Genomic DNA, 27,368 nt, shown 5'->3' on the forward strand with positions numbered 1-27,368 from the left:
GGATGCCCCCCCGCATCAGGCTCCTGCCCCACTCCAGGCTCTGGACCCCGCCCCCATGAGGCTGCTCCCGCCCCACTCCGGGCTCGTCACCCCGGCTCCGGACCCTGGCTCCCACCCCAGACTCCAGTCACCCCCCACGCGGCTCCCTCCCCGTTACTCACCCGTCCCCGTCACTAGAGACGCTGTAACACCGGCAAGAAGGCGGCCCCGGATTGGCCCGCCTCCGGCTGCTCCATGGCAACCGGGTCCCCTATGTGACGTCATCTCCCCGCGCCCCGGCGTTGGGGGACCTGGCTGGGGTTTGCGCCGCTGGGGCAGGGTATTGCCCCGCGTCACTGCGGGCTGCCCCCCCCCTCCGCCCGGGTCCCGGCTGCCATGGCCGAGGTGAAGGTGAAGCCGGAGGTCCCGGACCCGCTGGAGATAGAGAACAGGTGCGGCTGAGGGGCAGGGGCCGGGGCGGCCGGGGCCGGTCTGTCTGGGTGGGGGTGAGCGGTGCTGGGTGGGGTGCGGGCCCCCAGCGCCTGGGGAGTGGCCTGGGACAGAGCTGAGGGGCGGGGACGGTAGCGGGGTGGGCTGAGATGGGGGCAGGGCTGGAGCGCAGCTGGGGTTGGGGTTGGGGTTAGGGTTAGGCCTGAGAGGGGTCGTGGTGGGGCTGTGTCTGTGTGTTGTGATCTGACTCTGCTCCTCTTCTCCTCGCCTCCAGGATCATCGAGCTCTGCCACCAGTTCCCTCACGGCATCACCGACCAAGTGATCCAGAATGACATGCCCCACATGGAACCCCAGCAGCGGGCCATGGCTATCAACAGGCTGCTTTCCGTGGTAGGGTTCACCTCCCCATCAGTACAGCCCGTTCTGCGGTGCCGGAGGGATCGCACCGCCCTTTCATATGCATGCACGCCATGGACTTCATCAGCCATTACCAACATAGAGCAGCTGCAGAGTTGGGCCTTGTGTATTAATCTTCTGCGATCTAGCAAAGCAATATGAGTGCGTTTCTGTTAACGACTGTAACTGCATCTCAAACCTCATTGGTATTGTTATGTAATATAGGGATAACCTGAAAGAGCCATAGATTTACCTACCATTATTGAATCCTGTTGGTATCTGCTTTTAGAGGGAGGGTGACATCCTGGTCCCATGGAAGTCAAAGGAAGTTTTGCCATTGACTACAGTGGGGCCAGGATTTCACCCAATGTTTATTAGATTCCAGCTTTTAGGTCAAAGTGTCTGGGATTATCTCATACCTTTTGACTTACTGTAGTTTTAGTTGCACTTATTATTATAAGACACATGTAACCAATATAACTGAGTGCCATTCATATGCAAGCATGGAACCAACCAACATATTGTCCAAAATGGCGACAATGTTTCCTGCATTTCTCTACAGTAGCATACTCAGCTTCCCTGTAAGGATTTGAAGTGGTGTTTAACAATTTAGCAGACCATCAGGAAAGTCCAAGCCTTGCTGTTATAGTTAAAGCCTTAATAACAAGACATCTTGAATCTTATTCTAAAAGTGACCAGACCTGAGTCCTGATATAGATGTATGTGTCAGAATTGAACTCCAGATGCAAGAAGCAACCACTGAGAATACTCTGCACTCATCTCTCACATTTTTCACGCTTGGCATAGATAGCAAGTGTTCCCTCTGAGCACAGTTATGTGGTACATGGGAAGAGCATTCTTTGAGATAACTGGGAGCATAGAGTATTTAGGGTTTCCACCTGTAAATTAATTGGCAGGCAATGTAGAAAATTATGCACTGGCATAGTATGCTTCTGTCAGTTTGCCCTATCTAAAAAGGTAGATCTTCAAAGTTAGTCCAAGTTAGACCATGTTGCACTTTTCCTGCCTAGAGGTAACAGACATAGGTAATCATGGCAAAGCCTGCCACCATCTCTTGGCCAGCTGAAGATGAAAGAATGTGTTCTTACTCACAGTTGTTATGTGGGAGTCTGGGAATGATAAGGAGGAGAATCTAGCAGCATCCTGAGAATGTGAATTATTCTGACAGTAGGTGGGTAAATTCACTCAACTGAAGGAACTGTCACAATTTTTACTGCAGTTTAGAATGCTTTCTCATACCATATGTATCACCTCCATCTTACCTGAGCTGAGCCAAAGTAATTTTTTTTTACGTTGACTTATGTTTTCAAGCTAACTTGACTATGTAAATGAGCAATTAAAAAAATGATTCAATGGACATGTTACTGCAGGCTGAGAGAGGTGCATGCTGGAGCTTTACATCTTTTGTGCCGTGTTGGAAGATGAAAGAGTAGATTTCTACATTTTAGTTAATGACACGTGTTGCAGAAAGAGACCAGGAGCAATGTCAATAACCTCTAGCAGCTCGATGATAAATGAACAGAATATTTCCTGAGCAGAGCTGTCTAAAATGTCCTAGTGTTTCCAAAGGATGAAAATGTATTTTGGTCTGTTTTTTATTTAGGCAAAATTAAATGAGATTTCATGTTTAAAAGGTAAGTGTCAAGCTCTTAATAATAGTATTTATGCCTGTCTCTTTCAGGGACAGCTAGACCTTCTCAGGAGCAACACTGGCCTTCTCTACAGGATCAAAGAGTCTCAAAATGCTGGGTAAGCTTTATTTTGTTGAAGGGACAGTCATTTGATCATAGTTCTCATGCACTCTCCCAGTGCAATCATGGTGATGGTAGTAATCATCAAGTGTTATTCACCCATTCATTCCAAGATGGCACATTTACTTACTTTGGGCCTCATCTTGTAAATGCTCTTGGAGGTCATGCTTCCCACTGTGAGTAGTTGCATTGAAGTGGGATTACATGGTGTGGGAAGCACTATTGCTGGTAGTAAAGCCCCCCATCAGGTGATCTGATCCATGCAGGCAGACCTGTATGCCCAAGTGGAGTCCCACTGAAATCAGTGGAGCTCTGCTGTGGGTCCAGGGGTCTGCCTAGATGGAGCAGAGTGCAGGATCAGGCCCTATATTTGTAACAGTCATCCAACCCCAAGTATATTACTCTGTATACTAAATGGAAGTTTTATTTGGTTCATAAAATGTGCCTGTACAAAACTGAGTAAAGACATACTCTGTTTGCTTCAAAGAAGGAAAATCCCCCAAACCTAACAGTCCTCCCCACTCCTCCACCACCACTCTCAAATGCTTCAAAAAAGAGATGAACCTCCCACTGTGGCCTGGAGCTTGGCAGAATCAGGCTGTCTTAGACCAGTGGGGAAAGCAAACTTCAGAGCTGAGAGCACTTTGCTGCACCTTCCCAGATGTTCCGTTCCATCCAGGGGCTGCTTATTTTGGGTAAGATTTTATTCAGGATTGAGCTACTGCAGTTGTAGGTGAGCAATTGGTGGTCATGGTAGTGGTGGGGAAACTGGAGTACTGCACCAACAAAATGCTGACAGTTACTTTGGCTGACTTGCCATGACATGTAAGAAATGATAAAAGCTGTCTGTAATAACAAGGAACTGCAGTAACCAGCTAGTGCCAGCTGCTTTCTTTTTGTGTAATTGAATTCATTTTATAGTTTTGCTTTCCACAGTTTAAAACAAATCTAGTTTACTTCTATCCAACCTGCTGGACATTCACAATAACTAACTCCTTTCCCTTTTGTAATCTGTCCTTTACAGTAAAATGAAGGGATCTGACAATCAAGAGAAGCTGGTCTATCAAATTATAGAGGATGCAGCCAACAAAGGTGACTTATTCAAGGGCTATTATAATTTTATTCATGACTCGTTGCTTAGCATGTATTTGGGGAAAACAGTGTGTACTATTTCTCAATACTCAAGAATTAAAGGCATGGTAATAAACTACCAAAGCATTATTAACTCTAGCTTCTTTACTATAGTTGTTTTAAAAGCATCTGTTTGAGGTATTACATGCTTAACTAATCACTAAAAATAAACAAGTAAAGTATCTGTATCCACATTAGGACTTGAGTCAATTCCTCTCCCAGCTCCTTCTGTGACTAAAAAGTACAAATTCCCTATAAAATACCCTCCCCTGCCGGACTGTTTCATATCCCAAACTCTCTGAGAGAGCCTAGGAAATCAGATGAGCCTTGCAGCATATGAAGGCCAAGAAACTGGGATTCTGTCAGACTGAGGAGTGAAGGGATGAGAGTTCCAGAACCAAGGGGCCCTCAGAAAAAATGTTTTCCCCATTTTTTGGCCAAGTCTGTTGACAAAAGAGAACTCACCTGTATGAGCTCTCAGAGCAGGCAAGTTTGTGTTATAACAACTGTAGGGAGATGTTGGAATAATACAGACGTGTTGCATGTTGTACATGGTGCTAACTGTGGTAGTGATACAGTGAGTGCCCTTAAATCCCCCTGAATTAACTGGGAGTTGACGGCGCTTGGCACTTGGCAGGAGGTTTGGGATCTTTAGTGTGTATGCACAATCTGAAATTTTTGGCTTAAGTATGTATATACTATGTTAAGTATGTGCATTCTATTTAGGTAGCGCTCAAGCAACATTGTGATGCGAATTCTGAATCGGAAAGGAACAGCTCGAGACTTGGCTTGGAACATAAGAACAAATGTAATGTGCCTGAGACTTGTCATGCTCTGTTCATATTCATTTGAATTCAGCTTTCCTTTTTTCATTTTAAACAGGTATTTGGAGCAGGGATATTAGATACAAAAGTAATCTACCTTTAACAGAGATCAACAAGATACTGAAAAACTTGGAGAGCAAGAAACTTATTAAAGCTGTTAAGTCTGTGGCAGTGAGTAATCTATAGTTTTAAATACTTGAAATACTGTATATACTGCAAAGCATGTTTGTTAGAGCAGGTGACTGGCAGTCAAGAAACTTATTCTCCCAGCTATGTCACTGACTCTCTGGCACCTTGAGAAGATCACTTAACTTCTCTGTACCTCAGTTTGCTCCTCTATAAAATGGAGCCAATACTTTAACTACATTGTAAAGCACTGATGGTCTCAGACATAAGGCACTATCTAAGTGCAAATATTAGAGAAGGGTAGAGGTGCAATAACTTTAGCAAAGAGTTGCTGGTATCCTTTATTCAAAACAGTAGGAATCATAATAACCCTTATCACAATTGTCTCTTCTGCTATTAGGAGTGAACTGCTTAGGCCAAATTAAAACTTCTGTGCTTTGCTCTTTCCAGACTATCCCACAGCCAGAATTTTCTTTGGACGTAATTTCTCTTAAGTGGGGGAGAGTTTTTAACCTGCTGATTATGATAACTGTGATTCAGGAAAACATTCCTATTCAGGACAAACTTAAAAGACATGCTTAAGTGCTTTCCTGAATCAAAGCCTATACTAATAACATGACTTCAATGGAGTTGAAAAAGCATCTAACCCAGTTTATAAATACTTGATTTGGAATATGTAAGCCATTTATGAGATGGCTTTGTGAAGTGTCTTCATCCTTCATTTATTGCAGAATCCAGGGGCTTTATTGGGGGGCTGCTGCATGTTCTGAGCTTTTTTCATCTCTCGCCATAGTTAATGAAGCCTCAGAAAGGCTCACTTCCAAATGTGTTCATTAGGCACTTGTGTTTTAGTGCAGTGTTGCTACAGCCTTCGTGTCAGTCCCAGGATATTAGAGAGACAAGGTGGGTTAGGTAATACATTTTACTGGACCAACTTTTGTTGGTGAGAGAGAGAGAGAGAGACGCTTTCAAGCTACACAGAGCTCTACGTGAGGTCTGTGACTGAAGCAGAGCTCTGTGTAGCTTGAAAGCTTCTCTCTCTCGCCACCAGAAGTTAGTCCAGTAAAATATATTACCTAACCTACCTTGTCTTTCTAACTTGTTTAATGTAATAAAACCCTTTTCCTGTTCATAGTACTGAATTCATGTTCACCATCCTGTGCAAAAGCTTGGGTACCGCTTATTGCCTACAGCATAATACATCGCTCTGGAATTACCAGAGCAAGATTTATAATTTACGGCTAAAGATACACGTTTATATTTAAAAATCTTAAGATTAACTTCTCTAATTTAAAGATGCCATTGTATAACTTCAGAAGTTAACCCTCTGAAGTTTCATAGCCCCACTGTATTGTATGTGTAAAGTCACCTGATTCTGTATTTCATCTCAGACAATGTCCTGTTGTAGCTGCCATGAGTCAAAAAGCAGAATAATGAGTGTCCTTTCCACAAAGAGTAAACTCTCAGAAGTGATTTTAAAATGGAAGCTGATTTAACTGGGAAATGTTTATAGCGGGCATTTTGGCTATGTCTAGGACTAGTTCTGCATTAAACAATTTTAAAAGCGGTTTCTCATCCCCTTTAGACTAGGTCATCAGGCATGCTTAATCATCATACTGTTATAGGAGGGATAGCTGAACCACATTCTGACCTGAAGGAGGGCCAAAACCAGGCTCAGAAGTTGGAAGGACATCAGATAACAGGCTAAATTCAGATCTTTTGCAGCTTCATTGAAATGAAGCTGTAGCGATTCGCACCCGAGCCTGAATCTGTCCCATTTTCTTTAAAGCCCTTTATCTTTGTGTAGTTTTGTTTCCCTTTTCCAACCTTGCTCCATAAAACAAGTCTGAGAGTCAGAATCCAAAAATACGACCTCCTCTTTAACCCCGGTATTCTTGGAGTGCAGATAGTGCTTCTAATGGTTTGCTGCAGCTATGCACTTCCCATCTTTCGGGGCACATGGCACTACATGGATCGTTCCTATGCTTGTTTAAATGAAATTTTCCTTTCATGGAAGATCTTCAGCTATTAAAAAAAAGTGTGTATTGTTCAATAGGCCTCAAAGAAGAAGGTGTACATGTTATATAACCTGCAGCCTGACCGGTCCGTGACTGGTGGGGCCTGGTACAGCGACCAAGACTTTGAATCTGAATTTGTGGAGGTGTTGAACCAACAGTGTTGTAAATTCTTACAGACTAAGGTGAGGGATTGCTACAGATTAACCCATCTTTAATTTGTTTTTACAAGTAATTGCTTTTCCTTTAAAAACTGGTGGAAGAAAAGTTTGTATACGGTTGTTAATATAAAAATAGGTGGACTTTGTTATGTAGTTGCTGGACCATAATTCTTTATTGGCATTTTTCTAATTTAATTGTCGCTGCAAATGCATGCAATGGATCATTCACCTTAATAAACCCATAATTTGTACTTTTAAAAGAAAAGAAGCATCATTCCCCCAGATTCATATCTCAAACTGAGTATTGAAGAATGTAGGAACAAATGAGGAAAGGTCAGCTTTCCCATACTACTTCAGCTGTGCAAAAAAGGTTGTCGGCCCTGATTATTGTGGACTGTGCCTAGAAAGTGTTACTCCCTATCCATGCTACAGGGAAAGCCCAACCTCCATCCTCTGAGTCCTAGTCAGATCGTGTCAATTTCCCTTTCCCTCCAAAATATACATTACAGGCCACTGGCTATGGCTGAGGTTTTTCCATAGTCGGGAAACTCAGAATGATGATGCCTACGTTCTAACTCTTCATGTCAATATGGTGTTTCGTGTTACTGTATATAGTGTTAACTTGTAATTTGCCACTTACTGTTCATTGTGCAATATATATCTAGGATTATTCCATTTGTTGATAATCACCTGCTTAAAACAGCAGTGGGGAACCTTTTTCCTATCAGGGGCCATTGATCCCCAGAAAAAATCAATTGTGGGCCACACACAGCCCCGCCGGTGGTGGGGAAGGTGGGCGCAGAGGCTCTGGGCTTCCCCTAGGGTTGCCAACTTTCTTAATTGCACAAAACCGAACACCCCCCGCACTTCTTTTAGACCCCGCCCTACACTCACTGAAGCCCCCCTCCCTCAGTTGCTCACTCTCCTCCACCCTCACTCATTTTCACTGGGCTGGGGTAGGGGATTGGAATGCGGGTGGGGGTGAGGTCTCCAGCTGGAGGTGCGGGCTCTGGGGTTGGGCCAGAAATGAGGGGTTCAGGGTGTGAGAGGGGGCTCTGGGATGGGGACAGGTGGTTTGGAGTGCAGGAGCGGGCTCAGCGTTGGGGCAGGGGTTTGGGGCGCGGGCTCCAGTCAGGCAGTGCTTGCTTCAGGCAGCTCCTGGTCGGCAGCGCAGCGGGCCTAAGGCAGGCCCCCTGCCTGTCCTGGCTCCGCGCTGCTCCTGGAAGCAGCTGCTGTGTCCAGCCCCTAGACAGAGGCGCAGCCAGGTGGCTCTGTGCAGTGTGCACTGCAGGCAGTAACCCCGCAGCTCCCGCTGGCCACGGTTCCTGGCCAATGGGAGCTGCGGAGCCAGCACTGGGGGTGGGGGCAGCACACGGAGCTTCCCTGATCACCCCTGCGCCTAGGGGCCGCAGGGACATGCCGTCCGCTTCAATAGATGTGCGGAGCCAGGACCGGCGGGAAGCCTGCCTTAGCCCTGCTGTGCCACTGACTGGACTTTTAATGGCCTGGCAACCCTAGTTTCCCCCCGCAGCGGGGTGAGCCGGTGCTCGCAGCTCCAGCCCCGCGGGGCAGTGTGGAGGCTCAGGGTTTCTTGCCCATGGCGCCAAGACTTGCCACGGGCTGGATGAAATTAAGCAGGGGGCCAGATTCCCACCCTGGCTTAAAACTTGGGAGAGATTGTCTGGAAATTGCCTCTACAATGGTTTAAAAGCAGCTTGTTGTATACCTAGAGACATTCTCTTCACAGGGAGCACTGACTGCGTTTGTCACACTCTCCCCTCCATGCTTCCCCAGGCAGAAGCAGCTCGCGACAGCAAACAGAACCCTATGATACAGAGAAACAGTTCGTTTGCATCATCCCATGAGGTGTGGAAATACATTTGCGAGCTGGGCATCAGTAAGGTCAGAATGGCGTTTAACTTACCACCTTTCAAGTTGGTGCCGAATGGCTAGCATTTGGAATTGGGCCCTAAGTCCTAATTTTGGTGCCTGACTTGATGCATCCAAGTTTGCACATTGGGGTCTTATATTGCAGTGTGTATGAATTAGGGGGTTTGTGCTGCATTACAGCCCAGAGCCAATATAGTCTGGGATTTCCAAAGGCACCTAAGGGAGTTAGGCATCCAGTGCCCAGTCAATGCGAGTTGGGACCCATTTTCTTTTGGCAATCCCAGCCATAGGGAATTTTATAATTGCTCTGTTGGAATTTCCCTATGAACATAAACTGAGATTCTTGAAGTCAGCTAGGAATTTAGCCACACAGTTTTAATGGGAGATGTGTAACAAATTCCTAGCTGCCTTCGAAAAGCTCCATCATAATATGTAAGAGCAAGAAAACAGCCATGGGTTCCCTGTTAAGTGAAGATCTGGCACAGCCCTGGTCAAGCTTCCCCTGCTGGCCACTCACCAGGCTGCTGTGTTCGGACTCATGCTGGATCTATGTGCTCTAAAGCTCCCATTGCTCACTGGGTAGGCTCTGGTTTAGCCGCGCTCTCTGGCTGTGGCCTCTCTGGCACCCTTCCTGGCTGCAGACTCTGTCTGGTGCCCTTTCTGGAAGTGGGACCCCAGGGCCCTGCTGTCCTGGCCCTAGGACCGGTGCTGACCCCCGAGATATCTCAGTTGCTTTAGCATGCCCATTCCCAGAGCTTTTGCTTTGTGAACACTCTAGTTTACAGGTGTCACCTTCAGGGACACATGATAGTTGAAGCGACTAGACACAGACTTTGTAAAAGGACTTCTAAAAACAGTCGTTCTGCTTTAGATAGCATGGAATATACAGACCCATAACAACAACAAATGCCTGTGTGCCATTCCCTGCCTCAGTTTCCTCACCACTCTTGAGAGTTCTATGGGATTTGGATCAGTGTCTCTTCAGGGTCCAAGTGCTCTCTGTTGAACTGCAATCCTCCAGCTCAAGGCTTCTCTAAACCATGGTGTGTGTGTTTCTCTCTCTCCCCTTCAATCAGTGTCCTTCAGCTCCAGCTGATCTGACAGTCAACAATATTCCCTCTAGCTTATGACACCTGGCCCTTTATTCCTCTGTCTCCCTCTAAGTCCTCCTTCAACTTCTCACCCTTGTGTTTTTAAGCTTCTGCCCTGATACCTCTCTTTGTCCCCTTTCCGGGGATTTTCCGCTCCTTGAAACCTTAACTGTATGCAGACAAGTGAGAAAAATTGTTTCTCTGAGGATACAGCCATCCTGTTCTGTTTGGGCAAGATTATATTCAGGTGTTGATGGTCTCTAAAAGCCATCCTAGTCAGCAATAGAGACTTGGCACTCCTCCCTGTTTCCTTAGAGGCACGAACATCACAATGATAATCGTAAGGGCTTAAACATTATGATTGAACATTAGTTCATAATCTCAAACAGAATTCATAACCTGTGGTTAGATATCCCAAATCATCAGAGGGTTATTGCATTGTATCTGAATTGTTGCAGACACTTGAGGAGTATGGGTGAATTCCACTTGGCAAATGTATCTGAAAGCCCAGCATTATTTTAAAAGAACTGTAAGAAAAACAGTGAAAACCTCACTCTCTTTGCTCTCCCCTTTTCCGCATAACTGCCATTCAGTATCCATGATTCAGTGAATTCTGTGCCTGTATCAAGGCTACACCAGACCTCTAAAGCCTTAGGAATGAGGGATGAATGTCATCATTCATAAATAAGAGTTTATTTTCCTTTTTGCAGGAGTTATTGCTACACCTTTTCTCTAGTTGTTACCAATATCTTTTGTTATATTTTTACAAAATTGCCTTTAGGTCGAATTGTCAATGGAGGATATCGAAACTATTTTAAACACACTAATATACGATGGAAAGGTGGAGATGACCATCATTGCTGCAAAAGAAGGGACAGTTGGCAGTGTGGATGGACACATGAAATTGTACAGATCTGTCAATCCTATCATCCAACCCACTGGGTTAATCCGAACACCCTGTGGACTCTGCCCAGTAAGTTGCTGATTGTGTATGTGGAGGAAGAAGTACTTACTAATGTAGACCCAGGTCCGGCAAACACTTAGTCACATGCTTAACGTTACACACAGGAATAGTCCCATTGACTTCAAAAAGTCAGTGGAGGTCACAAATGCCTTGGCTATGGAGTAAATAAAAGACCGATACTTTTATTTAGGCCATGATGTTTCCTATTTAAACACTGCATCTCATCCCTTGATCGCATGGTAAAAGGACACTTAAGTCAAACATGCTCCAAAATGTAGTCTTTTTATAAACAAATGTCTGGGAGATCTAAGACCAGTAGAAACTGTTTTAATAATTTTTTGTTTTGTTGGATTTTTAATTTCAATGGGAAGCTTATACAAGCACATGTCCCAGCTGAGTGACAGCCCAAACATTGTTGCATTGTTATAATGCATGGGAACCAAAAAGAGATACTACCTGGTTTATTTTCATTGTCCAAGATCAGAAATACAAAAAGCCTTGCAATAAGAAAGCAGAAATAAACACTAAATGGTTCTAACATTCTTTAGCTGTAATAATCAAAGGCGTTGAAAACGTGAGTAGGAAATGTTTTCAAACCAGGGTTTTAACCGGACAATGTCCATTTAGCTTTTTTCAATCCCCTCTCTCATTTTTAACATCTTTACCCTCATCCAACTCATTTATTAGTATAATGTGTGAATGGAGTTTTTACAATGGGCTGTTTGTATTGATGTAATGATTTCTTGCACATCAAAGCCCCAGCATAGCTGTTGATTATTCCTGTTCTTTGCGATGGCACTGTGGCCTTGTCTAGTGGATACGGAACTGAATGGGGAGTCATAAAACGGGTTCTAATCCCAGCGCTGTTCCCCTGTTGTATGCCCTTGGGCAAGTTATTTCACCTCTTTGTAACCCTTTGTCTTGTCTGCTAATTTATAAACTGTCCAAGGCCGGGACAGTCAATCACTGTGTGTACAGTCCCTAGGACAGTGGGGCCCTGATCCTGAGTGAGGGCCTCTGGTGCTAGTGTAATATAAATAATAATCTCTATCAGGGTTGGGATTAGATGATCTCCTGGATCCCAGTCTTGTGTTCATTTTACTCCTCCATGGAGCAAACAGTTCAGTTTTTTACTTCCAATTGTGTTGTGCTCACCGCATGTAAGGAAGTCTTACACCTGGTTTCATTTTACCACAGGTCTTTGATGACTGCCATGAAGGTGGTGAGATTTCTCCATCAAACTGCATTTATATGGCAGAGTGGCTAGAATTTTGATGGCAAGATAAGAACCATGGATTGTACCACTCTTTGCAGCCTACCTTGATGAACCAATTGGCTTTTTAATCGTGGACTCGGGTTTTTTTGTGAGCGACTTCAGGACATGACGTTAATTTTTTTTAATTACATGCAGAGAAGCAACACATTGGTTTGTTAGCAGTCCTGATAATGGACCAAAAGTGATGCACTACTTGAGGTCAGGTCATTGATGGCAACCTATCCTCATTCTCGCACCAAAAAGGCATAGTGACTTGACAAACATGACAACAGGAGTGGGATGTAATAGAAAATCTTAGAGTTATGTATAGCTCTGTACTGAGCTACATATTTTGAACATGAGAAAAGAAGTCGCTAGCTCTGATCTTTACAAAGAACTCTGATGTTCAAAGTGGTAATACTGAGCAGAGAGCGCAGTCCTAAAGGCAGCACCTTACCCCAGTGGTAACAAAAGTCTGGTTGGAGACAAGTGTTGCATAACAAAGGCTCGAGGACATTGGAAAGCATCACTCATTGATTCTTCCTTCTCCTCCTCTAGTGTTATAAATAAAACGCTATTTTAATATCAACAGGTATATTTGGTCTTTGTTGTCTCCATTACTTCTATTACAGTAGGACAATGGAACAGACTGCCTCGGGAGGTTGTGGAAGCTTCTTCACTGGAGGTTTTCAAAAGGAGGCTGGATCGCCATCTGTCTCGGATGATTTAGGCACACCAAATCATGCATCTTGACTGTGGGTTAGACTAGATGACTCTTGTGGTCCCTTCTAGCCCTATGATTCTATAGTAGAACCTGGCTGTGGGTACCCAGGATTGAGGGTCATTTAAGATTTTCATTTCACTCAACGAACAGCCAGAGAGATAGATTGTAATCTTTGTTAGTGCATTCTGGGGATTAAAATCACATAACTGAGAGATAAGGCAAAGTCTTTGAATAGAATAACAGTGAGATTTTAAAAAATCTCCACCATCTAGTCTTACAGGTAGGAGAGTGTTTCACATCGCTGGGTTACCATGGATTAATGTAAAATCACATCCTCCAGAAATTTACACACATCCTTTAGCAAAGGCTTCTCTGAGGGATTGGGACAGAACTAGAAATAAGATAAGATCTTTTCCTTCGCCAATGACACCCATTGCAAATGATCCAGCTCTTCACCCAAATCACGAACCGAAGATTGAGAGAGCCATGGAATACTCACAATTGGCCAGCTATTCAGTAAAGAAACTTTTCTAACTTCTTTAGAGATGTTGTCATGATGGCTTTGTTTCTGATCTTTACATAGGGGCAAGGGAGATGGGGGTGCAGATGGTGTTCTCATCGATCCTTTTGGCCAAGGGGAGGGGCCCAGGCACAGACATTCACACCCTGGTGGTGAACACATAGCTCCACAGATGGTGTTGCCAGGATGACTGGCTTCCTTGACCGCAGGATGCTGTTCTGAGAAGGACTACTTAACAAAGATGGAGTCCACCTATCAAGGAAAGGGAAGAGTATCTTTAGATGCAGATCTGCTAATCTAGTGGGGCAGCAGACAAAAGCCCACAGGTGAGTCTGTAACATGGAGACCTGGGTGAAGGATTGGAATCTGGGGAACATGGGCAATCAAAGCTGGGACAAAGGAGAGTCTAGAGGGAATATAGAGGGGAAATCTAATGAACATCTTAAAGGTCTGTATACTAATGCAAGAAGTAAGGGGATTAAACAGGAAGAACTAGAAATACTAGTGAATAATCACAATTATGACATAGTTGGCATCAGAGATTTGCTGGCATAATTTACATGACTGGAATATTGGTCTAGAAGGGTACAGCTTGTTGAGGAAGGATAGGCAGGGGATAAAAGGTACTTAAAGGTATACAAGGCATTTGCCCTGAGGCCGAGACAGAAGTGGGAGGCAGACCTATTGAAAGTCTGGATCATGACCAAAGGGGGTAAAAAACAAGGGTGATGTCATTGTAGGGGTCTACTATAGACCACCTAAGCAGGAAGAAGAGGTGGACGAGGCTTTTATTAAACTAACAATCATTTAAAGCACAGGACTTGGTGATGATGGGGGACTTCAACTACCCAGACCTCTGTTGGGAAAACAATACAGCAGGGCACAGATTATCCAACAAGTTCATTTTTTATTACAGAAGGTGGAGAAAGCGAGTAGGGGAGAGGCTGTTCTAGATTTGATTCTGACAAATAGGGAGGAACTGGTTGAGAATTTGAAAGTGGAAGGCAGCATGGGTGAAAGTGATCATAAAATGATGAGTTCATGATTCTAAGGAATGGTAAGAGGGAAAACAGCAAAGTAAAGACAATGGACTTCAAGAGGGCAGACTTTAGCAAACTCAGAATTGGTAGGTAAGTTCCTGTGGAAAGCAAGTCTAAGGGGGAAAACGAGGTCAGGAGAGTTGGCAGTTTTTTAAAGAGATGTTACTAAGGGCATGAGCAAGCTATCCCAAAGTGTAGGAAAGATAGGAAGTATGGTAAGAGGCCACCTGGCTTAGCCAGGAGATCTTCAATGACCCAAAACTCAAAAGTCATACAAAAAGTGGACGCTAGGTCAAATTACAAAGGATGGATATAAAAAGATAACACATGCAAATAGGGACAAAATTAGAAAGGCCAACCATAAAAGGAGATTAAACATGCTAGGTACACAAAGGGTAACAAGAAAACATTTTACAAATACATTAGAAACAAGAGGAAGACTAGGGAGGGTGGACCCATTATTCAGGGGCAAGAGAGAGATAATAACTGAAAAGAAGCAATGGCCAAAGTGTTAAATTCCTTGGGGGGAGAGGGGTGTGTGTGTTTGCTTTTTTATTTTCCCCACCAAAAAGGTTAGCAGTGAATTTGCTCAGACTAACACAGTGAACATACATGAGTATAAATGGGGTAGGATTTGAGGCTAACATAGGAAAAGAACAAGAATTTAGTTAGACGTCTTCGAGTCAGCAGGGCCTGATAAAATACATCCTAGAATACTTAGGGGATTGTCTGAAGGGATCACTAAGCCACTAACAATTATCTTTGAGAACTTATGGAGGATGGGAGAGATTCCAGAGGACTGGAAAAAAGGCAAATATAGTTCCTTCCTATCTATAAAAAAGGGAATAAGGACAACCTAGGGAATTATAGATCAGTCCTCTTACATTGGGTACCCGGAAAGATAATTAATTATTTGCTCCATCAATCAATTTGTAAGCACCTATAAGATAATAGGGTGATAAGTAACAGTGAAGAACAAATCATAACAAACCAACCTAACCACATTCTTTGACAGGGTAACAAGCCTTATGGAGGCAGGGGAAGCAGTGGATGTGATATCTGTTTTTGTAAGGCTTTTGATGCTGTCTCACATGACCTTCTCATAAGCAAACTATGGAAATATAGCCTGCCTAGACAAACCTGCTATCAGGTGGGTGCACAACCAAATGAAAACCTGTGCTCCGAGAGCAGTTCTCAATGGTTCACAGTCCACCTGGAAGGGCATATTGACTGGGATCCCACAGGGATCTGTCCTAAATCTGTTTCTTTCAAGATCTTCATAAATGATTTAAATAATGGCATAAACAGTATGCTTTTATAAAGTTTGTGGATGATACCAAACTGAGAGGGGTTAGAGGTGCTTTGGACGACAGGACTAGAATTCAAAATGATCTTGACAAACGAGAGAAATGGTCTGAAATAAATAAGACGAAATTCAATAAGGACAAATGCAAAGTATTTAGGAAGGAACAATCAATTGCACAAATACAACACGGGAAATGACTACCTAGAAAGGAGTACGGCGGAAAGGGATCTGGAGGTTAGAGTGGATCACAAACTAAATATGAGTCAACAGTGTAAAACGCTTGCAAAAAAAAAAAAAAATCATCGTTCTGGGCTGTATTAGCAGGAGTGTAAGCAAGACACGGGAAGCAATTCTTCCACTCTACTCTGCACTGACAAGGCCTCTGCTGGAGAAAATGTGACCTAGGACAATAAAGATTAAAAAAACTGGGTTGTTTAATCTGGAGAAGAGAAGACTGAGTGGGGGGTGGGGGAGAGGGGAACGTAACAATCTTCAAATATGTAAAGGTTGTTATAAAGAGGAGGGTGACAAATTGTTCTCCGTATTCACTGAGGATAGGCAGTAGGCTTAAATTGCACAAAGGATGGTTTAGGTTGGACATTAGGAAAAACTTCCTAATTGTCAGGGTGGTTAAGCTGTGGAATAAATTGCCCAGGGAGGTTGTGGAATCTCCATCACTGGAGGTTTTTAAGAGCAGGTTAGACAAACACCTGTCAGGGTTGGTCTAGATAATACTTAGCCTTGCTTCAGTGCAGGCCCTGAGCAATGTAACAAGGTTGATCTAATTTTTAAGAGTAGACCAGATCACAGTTGCAGCGCTACATCTTTTAATAGTAATTTCAAGAGGAGCAAGTTTCCAGGCAGATGAGCTGTGACATAGTGGAGGGATACTTATCTTTCAGACTAATTAGTCCTCACCTCAGGGTGTTGAGAGGATAACAGGAATGCTGATTCAGGAAACCTGAGCTACTCTAATCCTTGCTTGAGGATCCATTGTCTACTCACAGAAAGATAATTAGCATTAAAGTACAAGGGAGAGACTTTTGTTCTGTGTTTGTGCAGCACCTAGCACAATGGGGTCTAGTGAGTAGGGCAATGAAAGGGGAATCATAAGACTGGAGTCTCATGACTTCCAGCTTGCCATTTCTGCTATGTACGCTTGTGCAAGTTATTTCACCTCTCTGTACCCTTTGTCTTGTCTACTCAGGTTAACTGTCCAAGGTAGATTGTGAATGACCAATGGGGTCCTGGTCTGAGACTGGGCCTCCTGCAATGAAGTTTTTTTCAAACTAGAGCTAGAAACTGATTTGCCAAGAAATAACAAGTACCAGAAGCTGAAATTTCAGCATATCCTTGTTATGTGCGCAATATTATGGATGGATGGCACTGGAAATGAGAGAGACCTCCTGCTATGTGAATGTATTTTGGAAGTCTTAGAGCACATCACCAATGAAGAACTGGTTTATTAAGCAGTTCAAGTTGGCATCTGTCTACCTGTGTCTCTAAAGTGCCTTGCACAATGGGGCCCTGAATTCTCATGGGAACCCTGGGGTGCTACTAATTTTATTTCACTGTCTCTGAAATCAAACTCCTGCTGGGTGTAGCAAAAATGTGTTTCAGTAAATAAAGAACAAGCTTTCTATCATTTGGGCCTTTCTGAACTTGGTTTATGTTGTCTCCACTGTCCCTCTCAGGAGGGACGGCAAACTCAGAATAAACACAGTCAGTTTTCTTTTTCAAATTAGAATCATAGAATATCACGGTTGGAAGGGACCTCAGGAGTTCATCTAGTCCAACCCCCTGCTCAAAGCAGGATCAATCCCCAATTTTTGCCCCAATCCCTAAATGACCCCCTCAAGGATTGAACTCTGAACCCTGGGTTTAGCACACCAATGCTCAAACCACTGAGCTATCCCTCCTTCAGTTTCCTTGGTCTGACTGAGAAGATGGACTCCAGTGTGGCAGTGTATGGCTGTGCTTACATTCACTAGTGGTTTATAATTATATGGTAAAAATGAGAAACTGAAAAACAGTGAGCGGTGACACTTTTTTGTATTTTTATGTCTGATTTTGTAAGAAAATAGTCTTTAAGTGAGGTGTAACTTGGGGGTACACAACACAAATCAGACTCCTGAAAAGGGGTACAGTAGTTTGGAAAGGTTGAGAGACACTGGTTTAGAGGGAACCACGATTCTGGATTTTGTACTGAAAATGGAATATCTTATTCATATAAACTTTAGATCTTTGAGCAGCTTTAAGGAGGTCAGACCTTTTGAGGAGGTCAGACCTGATGATCACAGAGGTGCCTGCTGACCTTTAAATCTAGAATTTATGACTGGATTTCAACTTCGCCTCCAAAGAAAGAATGTCTGAGCAGACTGTGTTTCTGAATCCTTTATCTAGCCGAGTAAAACCCGTGCTGATTTTAGAGCAGTTAGAAGAGTCAAGCTTTAAGGAGAATGCTGGTCTAAACCTTAACTAAAGTAGACCTGGAGAGGTTCACTAGCATTCAAACCCTCAAGAGACCGTTCAAACATCAGAAATTCATTGGCCAGAAGGCCCTATAAAGCAGGCTGGGGATCTGAAACTAACAGTCCAAATGCAAGCTGATGATAGTCACACCCAAATACTGTTCTTATCTGGGAAATCAGACACAAGATCTGCTTTAGTTCCTGGTAGAAAAAATTAACTCCAGTAGCCAGGTTGCGTGTCATATACTGATAGCACAGAGCTAACAGGTGCTCTTTAACAATGCCTACCAGAGCTACCTTTCCACAGAAAAGTCCAAAGGTTACAGACTGTGTCAATAATGATATACCAGGATCTTTGATAGAGAAACCACTTGCCCTGTGACTCTCAGGCTCTTTTCATTGTTACATTTGACTGGAAATAGTGAAGGGCTAGTTAGGTTTATCTGCTGCTCCTCGAGCACCATCTGCTGCCTATTCTGAGTAGTTCTGCATTTGTATCCAATATCTTCCCTTTGGAGAATAGGGTGGGTCTTTAGCATCCAGTCTGAAGAAGATTATTAATTGTATTATCATAGTGCCTTGAAGCCCCAGTCATGGACCGTGAACGCATTGTGCTAAGCTGTAGCCTTCAAAATGATTTAAAAACAACAACATCGTTTCCCCCTTTTCTACTGCAAGGTCTATTTCCGTCCATTCCATTACCAGCGGGGGCAGAGGTTTGGCATAGCCGTGACTTCTGCAGCATGAGCAAGACAGGAAGCTCTTAAAAGAAAAGCCCCATCCTTATTTGAAGAGGCTGCTCCCTGGCAATTCAGGCTGCCTTAGGCCAGAGCCTGCATAGGGGCGGGGGTGTGTGTGTGTAAAATGACTGTCATGTGCTGGACCAATCTGCAAATCAAAATATTGTCCCCGTGGAGTCTGCACTGGGAGTCTCCATTATGACAGTGAGACGGTGCTCAGTCTAACGAAGAGTGCTTCTGCAGAGGGCTCGTCCCCACTACAGACACAGCGCCTTGTTGTTTCTGCTCGACACCAGGCACACACAGTAGAATGGCAGAGGGGCACCTCAATGAGTGACAGGAGATCCATAAAACCCTCTGCTGTGCTGAGCCCTCCCCTGAGCTGACATCTCAAAGGGCGTGAAAAGCGGGAAGCAAGCCGGTGTGACTAGCTGGGTAGCTGGGATGTTACAATTCTCGTTGAAAGGACGCCCAGAAGGGAGACAAAGAAATGATGTGACGCAAAGGGAGTTTGAACTAAAAGATCCACTGACTACAGGGCTCAGGCAGCTCGTGAGGCTACCCAAGCTAACAGGCAAATCGTTGCAAGATGAGGGAAAGTTTGTACGTGGACCATCAAAAATGTGCTTTGATTGGGTCATTTAGATGAGACCAGCTTCCTAACCCTGCTGTGCACTTCTGGGGAGTGCTGGGCAATGCACATAACGCAGTGGGGCAGCGGCATCAGTCTCACAGGGGCCGTTCTCTTCACTGTGGTCATCACTACGGCCACCCATGCTGGGACATGGGGCTTTACCTGTTGCCTTTCTTGCTGACCCTGAAATGGATATTATGATTGGTTCAGACAAAAAGGCAAGCAAATGACATCACCAGTGCCATGGTGATGCCCTGTATGAAGGTTCTTGTCACCCCCTCCCAGCATGAGAGTTTGCACCCTCTGTCTTATTCCTTCTTCCTTACATCTTGTCTTTTTGCCAGCACAGCTCTAACCTTGCAAGGCTTTGGGGCCAGTTCTCCAAGCAAAAAGCTGTCCTGGGCAGCCCAACCTCAGCGAAAAAGATTGGTCTCCCCCAGATTGGCCAGAGGAAATTAAATGTAGATCAGCCAGACACTTCGCAGAGCGGAGGAGTAAAGCCAGATCCCGGGGTGTTGGACGGAGTCTTGGGGCATGTACTTTGTTTGTAGCTTTCCAGCAACTGAACTGCCACCCAGGCAGGAGACAAAGCAGCATTTACTGCACTTCTTTTATCCCTCCCCTGTTGTTAATTCTATGTACTGCACCCCAGGACCCCATTGTTGTGCTAGGCACTGTACAAACACAGAACGAAAGGACAGCCCCGGCTTCAAAGGGTATGTCTCCATAGCAATTAAACACCCGCAGCTGGCCCTGGTCAAGACATTAGGGCTCCCTCGAGCTCTGGGATCCCATGAGGGGGTGGGGATGGTCCCAGAGCCTGGGCTCCAGCCTGAGCCCAAAGTCTACAGACCAATTTTTAGTCCCACAGCCCAAGCCCCAGTGTAGACGTACCCCAAAAGCTTACGCTCTCCGTAACTGTGTGTGTTTATCCTGTTTTGAGAGGATTCACCACGAGAGTTTAACATCAGGGCCTGAGAGCTAACACCTCAAAATGATACTTCCTCACCAAGGATAATTGACAGCCTCTGAGAAACTGTCAAGCAACAGTTATTCTCTTTGAAAAACTTCAGACTCTAAAGTTTAGAGGCATATGCTTGGGCCTATGTGTGCATGCAGGCCTGTACACACGCACATATAGTGAAGAGGGAATTACACACAGTGATACACAGATTAATTTGATCATTTTTATGTAAAATGTTTAATGTATTTTTTTTTCTTTTAAAGCATTTAATAAAAGTTTGCATTGTCCCGTATGCAGCAAGACAAACCGTCTCCCTGGCAACAACACCCTGAACCCACATCCCGATTCATGTGGAGCTGGAAGAGTAGTAAATTGGTAACCGGAAAGAATGCCCTCACAACTCTAACTGATCTTCCCAAAACACCAGGGGAGGAATGTACTTCTCTAATGCAAGAGGGACCTTTTATTGCTGCACTATGTCAGGTTTGCATAGCAAATAGAAAAGGAGACTATCTGAAGTACAAAGCAATATCTGAGATTTTTATCCCATGCCCTTTTTCTTGCACAGCCACTGATTTTTCCCCCCAAAATATCCATGCCTATGCTATCGTGTTAATTACCAATATTAGTTGTCTGGTCTGGAGTAATAGCTCTTTGTGACTGATGTAACTTCACTGACTTTAATGGAGTGGCAGCTACTTAGTTACATTGCCAATTTTCAGACCAACCTGTCAGTATTTTATTGGAAACAATAATATTAAAGAACAGCCTGACAGCAATAATGCAGAAGATGTCGCTTTAAAGCACACCATCACAGGGTGTTAGGGGATGAGGTTCTTTGGCCTGTGTTCCACCAGAGGTCCCTTCTGATGTTAAAATCTGTGGCTCTATCTCCATGCCTTGAGCCGCAGGTATTGGAATAGACTCACATAACAGCCTAAACTCCTTAAAAGAAACAATACATATTTTGTGTAACAAAAGCCATGTTATTGTGAGATTGCAAAGGCTTTGATTTTTTTTTTTAAGTAAGCAAAAATCATCATCACCCTCGAAACCGTGAATCTAATCAGCGCAAGAAGACAGGGCGAAAGAATTGGCATGTCCTACAAGCTGCACAGCAAAACTGAACTGGGAAAGAGAACACATGGAAGTATGATCACAACGCTATAGGAGGTCCTTATTCAAAGCCCCTTGGCATTAATGGAAAGGCGCCCATTGAGTTCAACAAATTTATCTGAGCATAAGCTTTCGTGAGCTACAGCTCACTTCATCGGATGCATTCAGTGGAAAATACCTGGTGCATTGGCATCTGATGAAGTGAGCTGTAGCTCACGAAAGCTTATGCTCAAATAAATTTGTTAGTCTCTAAGGTGCCACAAGTCCTCTTTTTCTTTTTGCGAATACAGACTAACACGGCTGCTACTCTGAACCCTGTCATTGAGTTCAATGGCTATTGGCTCTGGTCCTTAAAGCAAAGTGAGGACTTCCCAAACAGTGCCCATCCAGCCCTTGGATTAGCTGTTCTCTTTCAGATTTCATTTTCTTCCCACTGTATTCCCTTACACATTCCATCCATCTGTAACCTTTACATGAACAGTCAATTCTTTCTTAGTTCCTGGCAGTGTGGGGGCTGAGCCTGCTGCCAGAGAACAGGCAAGCTGATGATTCAAGCTTTGCTCACATGGTACATGGTCTTAATCGTGCTTTGTGACTGCGAGTGCTCTAGATCAGCGTTTTTCAAACTTTGGGTCGCGGCATGTCAGGCACCAGGTTGCTCTGTCAGCACTGCGGACCAGGACGCTAAAAGTCCCATTGGTGGAGCTGCCCAGCTGAGGCAGGCTAGCGCCTACCTGTTTCGACACCACGCTGTGCCCTGGAAGCAGCCAGCAGCGGGTCCAGCTTCTAGACGGGGGGCCACGGGGCTCCGCGCGCTGCCCCTGCCCTGAGCACCAGCTCCGCACTCCCATTGGCTGGGAACCAGCCAACGGGAACGGCGGTGCCTGGAGGCGAGAGTCACGTGAAGCCACTTGCGCACCTCCGCCTAGGAGCTGGCCCTTCTGCTGGCCACTTCCGCGGCGCAGCGTGGTCCACGGTGCCAGGACAGGCGGGAAGCCTGCCTTTGCACCCCAGCTGCGCTGCTGACCGGGAGCCACCTCAGGCGAGTCCGCACCCCAACCCTGCACCCCAATCCCCTGCCCCAGTCCTAAGCCCCCCCAAACCTGGAACCACTTCCTGTACCCCAAAGCTCTCATCCCCAGCCCCACCCCAGAGCCTGCACCCCCAGCCCACAGCCCCCTCCCACACCCTGAACCCCTCATCCCCAGCCACACCCCACAGCCCTCATCCCTGTACCTCTGCCCCAGCCCTGAGCCCCTCCCACGCCCCAAACCCCTCATCCCCAACTCCGTTGGGTTGCGGGCATCAACAATTTTCTTCAACTGGGTCCCCAGAAAAAAAAAGTTTGAAAGCCACTGCTCTAGATCTTTGCTGTCAAATTGCTCAGAAGAAAATACAGCCTGCACCTCCTGCCCCCAAGGTAAGGAAATACATAATGAACCAGTTTCAGAGTAGCAGCCATGTTAGTCTGTATCCGCAAAAAGAAAAGGAGGACTTGTGGCACCTTAGAGACTAACAAATTTATTGGCGCATTATGCTCAAATAAATTTGTTAGTCTCTAAGGTGCCACAAGTCCTCCTTTTCTTTTTACACAATGAACAGGCCCTGCTTTAAGCAGCCCTGTTGAGTATTCCCTGGACCACACTGATTAGCTCATTGAATTCACTGCTCTGAAAATGGCCCCTGTCTGTGAACTTGTAAAGCTCTGCGTTGAGCTCATTGGCCACTGCCTGCTGCTCACTCCAGGGAAGAAAAGGATCATCTGTGGAAGCAAACTGCACAATGCGATTGCAGTTAGCCTTGATCTTCTCCCATTGCCAAGGTCGGTTAAAGTATCCTGAAGGGCACAAAAACAATCATTATGGAACTGAATCTAACCTCTCTGTGGTATCTTCAATGTCCTGTTTACTTCCTTGTAAATTTCCAGTGCAAATAAATTTCTTCTTGGGACCAGATGCAAACTGGGAGCAGTCACGGATTTAAAAGATTTCTGACTGCCCAGTGTCAAGCAATCAGTCTCCGGTTTGTGGATAAGCAGGCATATGTGAAAGGACAGGACTCTCCTTTCAAATTATTAGGGAATGTCATGCTAGTAATTTTATTGGTTCAAGAGAATGCCACACGTAGATCAGATGAGATCAACTTACCGCTCTCTCTTTCATTCTCATCTCCCAAGTCGGAAACGTAAGCAGACACTAAAATAACTGCATACACCTTGTGAGTTTCTGCAAACCTGAGAAAAAAAGGAGCCAGGTGACTAAGCCGGCTGTACATCATTCTCGTACACAATACATAGTTCCTGTCATTTTAAGCAGTTTGCACCTTTGGGAGATGGTTTTTACCTTCTAATCTATCATTTAAGAACATGAAAAAAATCTAGATTGTTTTTACATTTAAAGGAGAACAAGAAGCAGGGAACAGCAGAAGTCAAGACAGAATAACTGACTGAATCTGACAGCAGGGCTCTACAATGTCCTTTCTGCAAAGATGGGGTGAAGTTCATGTAAAAGATTTGGACAGGTTACAGCTACAGGCAAGTCACCCAAGGATTTTCAGATGGATCATGTAATGCTATGGCACCCAAACTATTACATTCGATTGAGGTGGGGGTGTTTTATCGTGGCATTCCGTCCCCATTGTTACACATCCAGTTCTTCAATGGCAGATCAGAGGCCCAATACAGAGCCAATCCTGAATCCCTTATGCATGGTTCTAATCCCATTAAAAGGATTCTACTCACACTGATGTCAGGGGGTAGTTTTGCCATTGATCTCAAGTCAAGCAGAACTGGGATCATTAGCTTAAATTGGCCTGATCACATTACAGTGTGAAACATGAAGCTCTGTGCAATGTCCCCTGTACTGTACCTCATGGCAGCAGCCGCACCAGAACTGTGTCCAATAATGATAGTCTGCTCATCGCAATGGAGTTCTGATTCCATGAATGGCAGCCAGATTCTCTCTCGAGCTGTAACTGATTTTTAGAGAAGCGATTCAATTGCTTTGTGCTTCCTTATCTGGCAAAGAATGAACTCTTCCCCTCCTCCCCACCCCGGCTGGCATGCTCTGTGTGCACCTCTTTCAGGGATTTTCTCTCTATTTAATTCTCCGTGTACTTATTGCTTGGGAAAGGGGTTAGGTTAGCAGCCCTGGAAACCAAAGGCCTCTGTTTATCCCCACTATGCATCAAGTGTACACTGCAGCTGTGCAAATTCCAACCATGCTACCCCACCAAAAAGCGCTTCCACATGGAGCTGGAGGTGCCAGGTGTAAGGGTCAGTGTGTAGTTTAACCTTCACGGCTCAGTCTTTGGCCTCTTGGCTGAGATTGCCAACAAAGACACCAGTCCTGATGGTGGTGGTGGTGTTGTGGACACCGGTCTGCTGGAAACTGGGCTGAGACAGAGACTATTTGTCTAGAACTACTGGCAGAAAGAGCGATCTGGAATGTCAGCCTTCATGAACACTTCCCCACCGAGCTCCCCAGTTTGCTCCAGCTCATCCAGGGCCCCGTGGAATCTCTGGGGCTTGCAGGTCTTAGTCAAGCATGTATTGTCCGTGCACGAGCAATGTTTTGCATCACAGTATGTGCACGTAACATTCAGATGAGCATCCCAAGCCCTCTCCCGATTAAAGCATGTGAGCAGGCTATGCACTATGGATCTCCTTGTGGGCTGCGGGTGCACCAACTCCCCAAGCATGAAGACAGCCACTGAGATAGTGAAGGCTCATATTCATTTTCTGGAAATATTGAGCATGGGATAAGGCAAAATAAGGGGACAAGAAAAAACAGACTTACTTGGGTCAGGCATATTTCGAAGTATACACTGGAAACCAGGTATCTGTGTGGAGAATACCAATGATTGCACTGTCAAAAGTTGTCTCTTAGCAAGCAAAGTTAGACAACTACTGGATTGCTCACTTTCCTCCAGAGGGTCTTCAAAGACGGGCCTTGCTACAGTGTGTCAGGTTGAAAGGTTGAACGCTTGAGGTGGACTGGGGAACACGGAGAAGAGTGAGTAGCTAGTATTTACCTAGTCCTTTGAAAACGTAAAGCACTGTACACACTGCAAATTATTATACCCTGGGTGGAGGGAGATTGCTGATTTTACAAATACTCCTCATTTGAATTACCAGCAATCTCTCTCAAACATACCTTTTGGGGTTCTCCCTTGGGGGACCAATCACTGCACTCTTGTGCTTGCAACTCACTAAGAGCGATCCCTTATTTCTGTGCTAACTTTCTCCTCCATATGATGTCAAGTGGCTGAACGTCATAACAGAAATACCTGAGTGGAATTACAGGGAACCAGGTGAGAGTCCCGAGAGGAGCAATAAAGCATCATATACTGTATCCTTCATGCATCATTCAAACCAGCGTGCTGGATCTTCCCCCAAAAGGGAGCTTTGAACAAGCCTGAGGGGAGGGGGGGATGTTATATGACAAAGACAAGAATCACAGAGAAAGTCACTTACTTCTAATGCTGAACAAGGAACTTTATTAGAGTAAGAAAAACTATATGATCTCTCTCTCTCGCTCTCTGATTCACTGCAGAAGTTCTGCCTAGACCAGAGATTCTCAAACTGTGGTCCGCGGACCAAGCTCCATTCAGGTGGTCCCCAGACAGTTCCCCCTAAGGTGCACACCTGGGCAGCCACACATGAGAGAATGAAGGGTCACCCACCTATTTAGTGGAGCTGCACAGGCAGGGGGTAGGTGGGAGGGGGCAGTAGGGTGAGAAGGCAGCTGGGGGGAATTTGGAACATGCAGGGCTGTGGCTGCCGGGGAGAAACACCCCCCCTCCTTCCCAGCCCCAGCTTGGGGGGCTATCCTGGTGCGGGAGAGAGGGCACATCCATCGCATTAGAAAGGTAAGACTACTGATATTAAAATATGAGTTGTGTGCTTTTATTTGTAGAACAAACAACGTTTATTATTATTATTAAGGTTTTTTATATATAGCACTTCTATGCAAAGCGCATTACAATAGTTAGCTAACAGTACAAACAACATTTGGAAAGATCATTAAGTGGTCTGCTGAGACCCTCAGCAATTTTCAAGTGGTCGGCGAAAAAAAAAAGTTTGAGAACCACTGGCCTAGACCCTTCCCCAGTCCCCCTCCTGCTTGCCAGCTGTGGATTTAAAGAAAGGGAACATAGATGCTAAACCTCACAAAAGGGAAGCAGAGACTGGGGCACACAGCTTGACGAGGAAAAGAAGCCAGGTGCCTGATCCAGGGTGTTCCAAACACCTGGTGGGGAGAAGAGTAAATAAATGCAGTCAGATCAAACCTCGTGTCATCACCACGTCTCACCTCCTCTAGTCTTTCCCACACCCATCTGTACCAGTTGGATTGCTCGATATCGCCTGACCCGTTCCCAGGTACGATAACAGCTTTAGTGGCAGGAAGCTTCTGCCGCACCTGGAACATGCTGCTGCCGCACTGCAGCAGGAGGAGCAGATGCTTTTGCTGATACAAACTAACAGGGCAATCACTCTGAAGCCAAGAAGAGGGGATCCTGGGATGGCTGGGAAATGGAGGCAGAAAGGAGGCATCTTGGGAGTTGAAGTTTTCTCGGTAGAAAATTATTCACAGTGTGGTCCTTGCTGTCATTTGTTGCTCTCTGAAATAAGCTAATTTAGAAACCCCAAAGCACAAGTTAATGAGACAAAAGCAACACGTCAAAGACTTGAAAATCACAATGGGAGCTAGCGCCTTACCTGCTACTTGTCAATTTTGTTTGCAGTGTTGTAGTCATGTTGGTCCCAACTCCCAGGGTATTAGAGAGACAAGGTGGG

General features: G+C 45.0%; 2 protein-coding genes across 4 annotated transcripts; one reads left to right on the forward strand and one right to left on the reverse strand.

Moving 5' to 3' along the window:
* Positions 1–274: 274 nt before the first annotated feature.
* POLR3F (RNA polymerase III subunit F) lies at positions 275–12,645 on the forward strand. 2 transcript variants are annotated; one of them, XM_077814139.1, is made up of 9 exons: positions 275–431; positions 704–821; positions 2,530–2,597; positions 3,624–3,691; positions 4,613–4,725; positions 6,737–6,880; positions 8,651–8,758; positions 10,619–10,810; positions 11,999–12,645. In XM_077814139.1, the coding sequence occupies exons 1-9, from the start codon at positions 376–378 to the stop codon at positions 12,074–12,076; spliced, it is 945 nt and encodes a 314-aa protein (XP_077670265.1). In that variant the 5' UTR covers positions 275–375; the 3' UTR covers positions 12,077–12,645. The 2 variants fall into 2 exon arrangements, with proteins under 2 accessions (XP_077670265.1, XP_077670266.1); XM_077814140.1 differs by lacking the exon at positions 8,651–8,758.
* Positions 12,646–23,103: 10,458 nt separating this feature from the next.
* Positions 23,104–27,051, reverse strand: RBBP9 (RB binding protein 9, serine hydrolase). Of its 2 annotated transcripts, XM_077812069.1 has the most exons (6): positions 26,915–27,041; positions 25,859–26,820; positions 25,369–25,411; positions 24,439–24,544; positions 23,719–23,804; positions 23,104–23,408 (listed from the first exon to the last, which is right to left on the reverse strand). In XM_077812069.1, exons 2-6 carry the CDS (start codon positions 25,913–25,915, stop codon positions 23,182–23,184), a joined length of 519 nt encoding a protein of 172 aa, XP_077668195.1. In that variant the 5' UTR covers positions 25,916–26,820; positions 26,915–27,041; the 3' UTR covers positions 23,104–23,181. The 2 variants fall into 2 exon arrangements, with proteins under 2 accessions (XP_077668195.1, XP_077668194.1); XM_077812068.1 differs by lacking the exon at positions 25,859–26,820 and having other exon boundaries at positions 26,884–27,051.
* Between the last annotated feature and the right edge of the window lie 317 nt (positions 27,052–27,368).

Source organism: Eretmochelys imbricata, chromosome 3 (genome assembly GCF_965152235.1).
Source record: "Eretmochelys imbricata isolate rEreImb1 chromosome 3, rEreImb1.hap1, whole genome shotgun sequence".
In the NCBI taxonomy this organism is placed as follows: Eukaryota; Metazoa; Chordata; order Testudines; family Cheloniidae; genus Eretmochelys; species Eretmochelys imbricata.